This window comes from Eptesicus fuscus, chromosome 15 (genome assembly GCF_027574615.1).
Source record: "Eptesicus fuscus isolate TK198812 chromosome 15, DD_ASM_mEF_20220401, whole genome shotgun sequence".
Lineage (NCBI taxonomy): Eukaryota > Metazoa > Chordata > Mammalia > Chiroptera > Vespertilionidae > Eptesicus > Eptesicus fuscus.
In genome coordinates, this window is record NC_072487.1 from 39,520,377 (window position 1) to 39,530,020 (window position 9,644).

The 9,644-nt window shown below is 45.8% G+C and overlaps 1 protein-coding gene across 1 annotated transcript; it reads right to left on the bottom strand.

The window, feature by feature from the left end:
- Positions 1–1,429: 1,429 nt before the first annotated feature.
- Positions 1,430–9,021, bottom strand: C15H9orf40 (chromosome 15 C9orf40 homolog). Its single transcript, XM_008142071.3, has 2 exons — positions 8,423–9,021; positions 1,430–2,974 (listed from the first exon to the last, which is right to left on the bottom strand). Exons 1-2 carry the CDS (start codon positions 8,873–8,875, stop codon positions 2,816–2,818), a joined length of 612 nt encoding a protein of 203 aa, XP_008140293.2. The 5' UTR covers positions 8,876–9,021; the 3' UTR covers positions 1,430–2,815.
- Between the last annotated feature and the right edge of the window lie 623 nt (positions 9,022–9,644).

A 9,644-nucleotide genomic window follows, 5' to 3' on the forward strand; every position in this document is an offset into this window, starting at 1 on the left:
ATAACTTTTCAAAAAGTACCAAGGTCATGAAAGGCAAAGAAATTTCAAGGGACTGTTTGGTTAAAGGAGACTAAGGAGATACTAAAACTAAATATAACAGGTGACCATGGATTGAGTTCTGGGCCAGAAAAAGGATGCTAGTGAAATGGCAAAATCTGATTATAGTCTACTAGAGGCCCAGTGCATGACAATTGGTGCACTCGGGGGTCCCTCAGCCCAGCCTGCACCCTCTCGCAGTCCAGGAGTCCTCAGGGGATGGCAGGCACTGTTCTGGGCACTAGGAAGAGCGGTAAACAAAAATGGACACTTTCCTACAGCCAGGTCAAACAGAAGGTTAGAAAGTTTACCATTTTAGTATTTTCTTTTAAATAGGCTTTTATTGATTTCTAGAGAGGGAGAGGGATAGAGACGAAACATCGATGAGAGGTAAACAACTGGCTGCCTCCTGCACACTTGTCTCTGGAAATAGAGCCCGCAACCCAGGCATGTGCCTTGGCTAGAAATCAAACCAGTGAACTCTTGGTTCCTGGGTCGACACTCAACCACTGCGCAACACCAGCCGGGATACCATTTTATTTTTATTCCCACAGCACTTTAATTGCTTCCCCATTTGCTAACCTTGTTTTTTCTTCAATTCCTATTATTATCCTGAAATATCTATTAGCAACTGAAAGTGGAATGAACAGGAACTATAGGAGCCTAGCTGGTTTGGCTCAGTGGGTAGAGCGTTGGCCTGCAGACTGAAAGGTCCAGGGTTAGATTCTGGTCAAGGGCACATGCCCGGATTACAGGCTGAATCCCCAGTAGGAGGCGTGCAGGAGGCAGCTGATCAATGATTCTCTTATCATTCACTAGAGGCCCAGTGCACAAGATTCGTGTACTTGGTGGGTGGGGGTATTCCTCAGCCCAGATTGTGAGAGGTCGTGGGCCAGGCCGAGGGACCCCACCATTGCACAACTGGGGCCAGGGAGGGACATGGAAGGTTGGCCAGCCAGGGAGGGCTACAGGGCGTGTCCGGCCCATCTTGCTCAGTCTTGATCAGCCAGACCCCAGCAGCAAGCTAACCTACTGGTAGGAGCATCTGCTCCCTGGTGGTCAGTGCACGTCATAGTGAGCAGTTGAGCGGCCTTATCATATCATTAGCATATTACGCTTTGATTAGTTGAATGGCCGACCGGATGACCGGACACTTAGCAAGCATATTAGGCTTTTATTATATAGGATGTTTCTCTCTCCCTCTCCCTTCCTCCTTGAAATCAATAAAAATACATTTTAAAAAACACCAATATGTGATGGGTGGGGGGAAGAGGAACTATAGGAAGCACATTTATTCTAATTATATTTTTGTACCTACAATAAGGGTATTATAAGAATTAAACAAGATGATGCAGGTATTCAGTATATAATTTGACAATAAACACAATCTCTCTTGAGGTAGATACTATTTATTGTTTCTTATTTACAACGAAGGAATCTGGGGCTTGGAGATGAGAAAGAACCTGCTTAATGTTACATGGGTAGAAAGTGGCAGTATAAGACTTTGAACCATAGCTGACTCCAAAGCCTTAACTTTCAACCACAATACTATACAGTTTGCTTTCTGTTCTATAATATTCTTATTAATGTCAACCCATATTTAAATTCCACAGTACACATGAAACATTGTTCTTTTTCCCTCTCATTGGCATTTATCCATCCTTCCTGGATTTTGAATATCATTAACCACAAAAAAAATACACAAGGACAACTTACTCAATTACAAAGCCAACATTCTAGAATACAATACAAAATTAACTTCATCATTGATACTCATATAACTCAAATACAATGGAATGGTAGCTACAGAATAATTTAGTTGGAATAAAGCCATCAACAGGGCAAAATAAAAACAAAGCTAATTAAGAGGCATTGCTTCAGCTCAAATTAGTTATCTCCCATAAACAGGAGGATCAGTGCTTTAAAAAAATAGCTGTATCTAAGGTCCACATCAGAACAATTGAGAATCTCTCAGGCAAAGATTTGTGAAATATTGCCAGTGTTGAGAACTACAAGTGTATAGTAAGAAGCAATAAAAACCATGCCCTGAAGGCAATTCAAAATCAAGAAATTTTTAAAAAAGAAATAAACTTTCCTCTTACCTTGGGAAAGAGTGGAGGGAACCATCTACTCATTTCTCATTGCTCTTTATTCATTTTTGATAGCCCAAAGTAGAGTTTAACAAACATCAAATATTAGAAGTTATGCAAACATGCTACCCACATGGAAATTCTCACTACTTCACATTTAGAAAGCTCTTTTATATTTTTTGGAAAGCTCTTTTAAAACAATATCAGCTTTCTGAAAAATGCCTCACATTTTACATTTGCATAGATGTTTAAGTCAGCTATCTGTTCAACTAGGAAGAGTCAATAAAGTATATTAAAGAGCATTTTATTAAGTTATTATAAAACAACATTCATTTCATGTACCACAAATTAACATTTTGTTGCAGAGAGGACTACTTGAGTCTTTCCTGTTTCTAAAACTTGCAATTTATAAGATTTGTATCTTCAAATTTAGAATCTAAACCTAACTTTTTCTTTAAGAATGCACACATAAAATACTTCCTCTATAACTGTACTATATCACTGACAAATCCTATTGGGAGTTTCAGTAGTGACTGTAGGCATTTATCATTAAAACAACTTTCCTCATTTTTCAGGTTTGGGAATGAAATAACATTAAGTATGGAAAATAACTTTTATCCTTAAGAATATGTAAGTCACTTAGAGATGTTTTCTCAAATTCAGAAAAACCCATTGCTTCAGTTCCTCTGTCAGGACTCCATGTCAATCTCAACCACTTCATCCTTGTCCTGAAGCTTTGCTTCTGTAAGGTTATCTTCATTTATAGCTTCAATGTCTGCCAGATCAATAGGTGGTAAAGGATTCCGCCAGTACTGGAAGGTGTTATACTGCCAAAATTCTTCATTGAGCTTTAGGGGGAGAAAAAAAGAAAGTATATCAATGGTTTGGAAAAAGTTAAATTTTTTTTTTTTTCAGGAAGCAAGTTTTTTGTGTTGTTTTTTTAAAAAAGGAAACTGGTGTAAGATCTTGCAGTCTTTGTATCTTCAACATTTTTAATTCTGTCTAGTCCAAGTATTTTATGGACTCAGTCAAATCTATGAATTTTTATAATCATAGGTTTGTGAAAGTATTTATTAGTTTAAATTTTAAAGAATTTCTTTCAAGAGTACCCTTTTGACAATTTTCTTCCATTCTCAACCAAAGAAAATGTCTGCAAACAGTTTTAAAATGTTTACCTTCAGTGAGGAAAAATTTTTATTGAAAAAAATACACATATACCTTAAAAGTTATTTTTAGTCTTTTCCCCGAGGGTTGGTATTTTAAGGGACTGACTTTACATAGGCTAAAATATTTTTTTTTATTGATTTTTTTACAGAGAGGAAGGGAGAGGGATAGAGAGTTAGAAACATCGATGAGAGAGAAACATCGATCAGCTGCCTCCTACACACCCCCTACTGGGGATGTGCCCGCAACCAAGGTACATGCCCCTGACCGGAATCGAACCCGGGACCCTTCAGTCCGCAGGCCAACGCTCTAACCACTGAGCCAAACCGGTCAGGGCAAGGCTAAAATATTTTGACACCTTCTAAAAAGTATTAGGATATAAACATGCTAAATAGCAAGAAAAACTTAAAACTATTCATTTTTATCAAGATACCATTTGGTACAAGGCATGCCTTTTAAATCAATATAGCAAAGTTGTTAAATCCTAACAAGTGAGCACCGGCTCCTTAAACATTTAACAGCTTACTCTGAATGATTATAAAATCATTTCAAGTAACTATGAAGTGAAGCTGATGTTCCAATAAAGTACAAAATTGGCACAGAAGTTCAAAAGCATTCCAAAAATATTTTGTGCAAAGGAAGCAGCATTGGAATAATATACAGGCTCCCAAGGTGACCATTATCTATCTCAGAAGGGTATCTATATATCTGTATTTATTCTACTATGCTATGTTCCTTTTTTTTGATCCCCCTTCAGTTGCTACACTGACTTCTCTAAGGACATCATGAAAAAGTGCTTGTGACAGCCAGTGGTCCTGTGACCGTCCCTCTGCCAGGAAGTCACAGAGCTGGGCTGAGGGACCACAGGCAAGTAGAAAGGCAGGAGGGACTCGAACCCTCCTCCTTTTCCTCTTTCGCTTCTGAAAAACACTTATTTAGCATGCTCCATTTTGGTGTGTCTAAAAACATACACTTGGGTGTATCCAGTATAAATCAACAAATCTGGGGAAATAAGTGAAATGGAGAGGCAATGTTTCAGTTAAGATGGTTCAACTAGTGCCAAGGTAATTGGCAAAACTATGAGTGTGGCTAAATTGGGCTGGTGACACCTCTGTGTTGTGTGGGCAGCAGACCAGGCTTTGAGAATAGAATGAATTTCCAAGGACAGGATGCCAATAGGATTCTTTGTCACAAGTTGTGTTTGGGAGCCCTGGGATGTAGGGGTGGGGGATGCATATGAGACCAGGCTTTAGGTGACTTCAGGCGTAGGCTCCTGAAGCACGGGCTCACCCTCAACCCCTTTACCACACAAGGTGCCCTGAGCCTCTTCTTTTAAGGCTCCTGGCAGGGAGGCCCAGGCTGCCCAGACTGGTCAGGTGAGATTAATCTTACTATTTTATTTGGCCTAATAGACCCAAACTATTATCATTTTAACATGCAGTCAACATTTTAAAAATTAATGAGATAGTTTTACATTTTTTTTGTCACACAGGTTTTCAAAACCTGGCAGGTAGTTTACACTTCTAGCACTATTCAGACTAGCCACTTTTCAATGCTCATTAGCTGCATGTGGCTGGTTACTTTACTGAAAAGTGCAGGCCTATAAGAAAATCTCATTAAGAAGTTCATTCAGTGCCTCAGACACTAAGGCTTAGAGAATTAAGAGTCTTTGGAATTTAACACTGGGATAAAAATGCAATAATTCAAAGGATGCCAAGAAAAATTTCATTTTAATAAGCAAATAAGGTTAAAAACATTATCTATTTCATTGCCCACTACCTACTTATAAACATGGGCAACCCCCGAGTCCCCCCACCCCCCCCGCCCAAGTCATCAGTGTAACCTAGTTATCTAAGAGCACAAACTCTGCCACCAGACAGACCCGGGTTTGCACTATTCACTAACTCTGATCTTGACCTAAGTGTTTCCTAATAAGTAAAACATATGGCTCTCTTGCAAATTAAGGTTTAGCACTATTTATTGCTCAGTATTATATCCCAAGAAGCCTTTGAATTATCAATCAACAGGAAACATATTTGCTTATTTTCTGTTAAAAATATCTAATAGTAAGGGTCAGCACTAACAGAGCAATGAACCTGCATAAAGTGACACTAACATGAGAAAATATAAATATTTAATGAATACCTGGTTTTATTTTAGTTCTCTAGTTAAAAAAAATCTAAAACAACTCAGAAAAGATTCCAAGGTTCTGCCTAGATGGCATCTCCTATATAGAAAGGACATGTTTGAGAAAATTTTTCATAAATGAGATCCAAGGGTAAGGGCACACACCTAAGGCTTATTCTAAGCACAAAAAGAACCAAGGAGACATTTACTGCACAAACTGAAAATTCTTTTTAACTTCTCCATGTTTGTTTTGCCTTGGTAATTGTCTGTACAACCCTTAGAACAAAAACCCTACATCTTTGGAAGCAGGAAAGAGGGAAGCTGGAGAAAACAGGTCCCTCTCTTAAGTTTGCAGGAAAAAAAGCAGCTCAAGGAACAGAACTAACAAAAGGAAGGAACATACTAGTAAGGGTCCCTGGGCTTTTGCCAAAAGAGAACAGGAGACTAATCTTGGTGAAGAAGGACCCCTCTTGTTTCCTGCCATGAGCTTATAGAGTCTATAGGATGCAGAGGTGCCAGATGTGGTCACGGCTGCAGAGGAAGACACAGGTGTGTGGGAGATGCTAAACAGTGGTGAGGGCACAGACCTAAGCCTTAGTCTAAGCACAAGAACCAAGGAGACATTGACTGCACAAACTGTGCCAGTTTACTAAAATATTCTCCTTCTTTGCTTACCTGCCATTTCCTTATTTCCCTCTTTATCAATCTGTGGCAGACTGTAGTCAGTATATTCTGGTAGGAAAGACAAGGCTATGTATGGGTGGGGTCTGAAAAGGAGAGTTTTCAAATAGGTCTGGATGACTACCGTGTTTTTTAGGTTTTGAATATTGTCCTAGACATGATTTAATTGGAAATTCTAATTCTTTATTCTATTTTCAAAATGTAAGTTCTATTATTCAGTTTTAAGCAAGCTGATTTTGAACCTAAAAGCAACCTGAAGAAAAAAGTCTAAATAAGGCTCAGGCTTCCTAAATTCCAAGAAAACTGGGGGTACAAGTATTTACAATTTATAATTTCATCCAGAAATGCTTAGCAAGGTTATGGCTAAAGAATAATTTCACAATCACAGGAAAAGGTCTTTCCCAACTATTAAATTCTCATTATCTTACTGGGTTGTTCACCATGAACAAATCATTCCAAAGGAACCTCAATTATTTTTGAGGGGTGGAGGCGGTGAACAACGTATTTGATAAATTCTGCATAAGATATTTAAGGCAATGGAGAGATGTGAGGTGGATGCTATGATGTAGAAGCTGACGAGTTTGGTGAAGTCTGAGCCCTATATTTGGTACTTCCACCCTCAAAGCGCCAAGTCAACAGAGAACTGCAGAAAAGCAATTTGAATTCCTAAGGCTAGACCAAAGCTCTCCAATCTATACTAATAAAAGGGTAATATGCTAATTAGACCAGACGTCTTCTGGACATCCTTCCTGACAAAGCTGGGGGCATGGCCGGCCTGCAAACCGCCCCAGGCCCCTCGCCCAGGCCAGCACTGCCCCCGAGGGGGGACCCTCACCCCAATTGGGGGTGTGATTGGCCTGCAAACTGACGGCCCCTTGCCCAGGCAGTCCCAGTCCCAGCAAGGACCCCTACCCTGATTGGGGGCGTGGCCAGCCTGCAAACCCTGAGGCCCCTGCCCTGGCAGCCCTGCCCCCGAGCAGGGATGCTCCCATTCCGGCCCCCTTCAGGGCAGGCCAGCTGGCCCCCACCCATGCACCAGGCTTCTATCCTATATAATATAAGGGGAATATTCAAATTGACCCTAACAGCAGGACAATGACTGCTGGACCAGTCACTATGAGGCACACTGCCCACCTCTTGGTCCCTTTCCCGGGCTGTCAGGCACCGGATCACCCAATGGCAAACGGGGAGCAGGGCCACCTGCAGGCAGCTAGGGAAGATGGCCCTGATCCCAGGCCAGGCCTGGGGACTGTACCTGTGCACAAATTTCGTGTGCCGGGCCTCTAGTAAATATATAATACCAGCCACAAATATAACTAACTTTTCTGGTGGCTGTACTAAAAAGACTAAAACAGTGGTCAGCAAACTCATTCGTCAACAGAGCGGCAAACCGGGGCTCGCGAGCCGCAGTTTGCCGACCACTGGACTAAAAGAAATAGGTGAAATAATTTTTAATCCATTGTATTCAATCCAGAATCTCCAAGATATTACAACGTGTGATCAATAATAAAATGTTTTGAAACCTCTGAAACGTAGTAATGGACACTTACAGCACATCTCAAGAATTCCGTTGTCTCACGTGGCCAGTGGCTGCCACGCTGACCAGCACCCACCATCTAGTCAAATCAGAGCTGAGGTGCGGAGATGCGGCAGGCTCATTCCCCCAGAACTGGGAACGCGCCAAAGATCCTCACAGAAGATCCTCATACACCGCAGGGCCCAAGTTAATTTGCAACAACAATCCTTTCCCATGGGATCAGATTTAGCACAAGTGAGTTAAAATACCCTTTTCCCAAGATATAGTCACCCTTCCTCTCTGCCAAGGAAACAGTACCAGGCCTAAGGGACATCCAATTGATGGCTGGCTTCCACACTGGTCACCTCTTTTAGAAACAAATCACTGTTAAACCGAAGGAGGCACCCTACACCCCTCTCTGACGTTTGTCGTTGACCTGAACCTGTCGCGGTTCAAGGCCTCCCACCAAACTCCAGGCTGTCCCGAGTCGGGCACCTGCTGCCCTCGCCCAGCAGGGGCGCCGAGGCAGCACCCTGCCTCACCCGACGGCCCACCCCCTGGCTTATCCAGGCGCTTTGGGCCCGTCGGGCTCTCCCGAAACCCGGCCCGGAGCGGCTCTGGGGCCCTCGCCGTTGCCTGCAGGTGGGCGTCCGTTCCTGCAGCAGGGAGCCCGGCTTTTCGCCTTTTGGGTCGTCAGGATGATGCGAGTCTAGAGGGGGACGATCTGCTCCGTCTCAGGGCGAGAAAGTGCCCGGGAAAACGGTCACCCACCCACCTCGGGAGCGCCCAGCCCTCCCCCGGCCCCTACCTGGCGCGGTGCGGGCCCCCAGTCTCCCCGCGGGGTCTCTGCGCGCCCCGCCCCGTTGTCGCCACCGCCCCTCGGGGGCCGGGCGGCCTGGAGCTCCTCCCCCGGCCTGTGGGGCCGCAGGGGCGGCGGCGGCGGTGGCTGCAGCAGCGGGGCCTCGCTGGTCTCCCAGCCGCGGCCCTCACGCTCTGCGCCGCCCGGGGCGCCGGTGTCCCCACCGTCGTGGCGCTTGCTGGGCGAAGCCGAAGGCTCAGTCATAGCCCCCGCGTCAACTTTGCGCTTTCGGGGCAGCTCCGGGACGCTGAGGGGCTGCCCGAGAGGCGAGGCCGCCGCCGCCGCCGCCGCCGGCGGGATCCAGAGCGGCCGAGGCGGCGGCTCCTCCGGAAACTCGCAGAGCAGGAGCCGCTTCCAAGGCACGTGGAACGTCAGCGGCTCCGCCGCACGCCGCTTGGCCATGGGCCCGGGAGGCTCGGGCGGAAGCCGCCCAGCGCGGGAGGCCGAACGCCGATTGCCGCGGAGGGCGGGGGGCCGCGCGTACGGGGGAGGGCGAGGACTCCGTTGGGGCCAGACGGCGGCTGGAAGGTGGGACGGCAGCCCGGGCGGGGGCGGGGCGGCCGGGCTGCCCTAGGCTGGCGCGCGCAGGCCTCGCCGCCGCGGAGGTGGGGCCGGACGTTGGGGGAGTAACCGCCGGGCCGCGGAGATTCGAACCTGCGCACTCACGTGAGCTCGCGCACACGCACCGGGCGGGCCGAGCCGCTGATTGGTGGAGGCTCGAGGGGCGCGCTCCCGAGTGCCTCCGCGGCCGGAAGTGCGCGCCGCAGGGGAAGGCGGGAAAGTAGCGGCGGGTTTATTAAGGGCCCGACCTGGGCGCGATCTTGTTTTCTCGGGGCTGAGGAGGATGTGCAAGTCCCGCGCTCGGTAAAGCGTTTTAGAGTTAAAACCTTCAACATCTCTGTGTTAATGTTTCCTTCCTTGAGTCAGTAGCGAGGCGGATGTCTCAGGGGGGTTAAAACAATATTGTACGAACTTTGACCGAACGAGTGTTAAGGCCCTAGCACTACATTAAGTGCCTGTGGGAGACGGGCTGTACAGGGGCGGGGCTGAGGGGAGGAGCCAAAGCCGACGCGCGAACACACAGGGTCACCCAGCGAGTTGTGTGTTTTGACGGGGCTGCTGTGGAAAGGGAAGGAGGCAACGCGTTCCTTGAAGGTCTTTTCATTAAAAA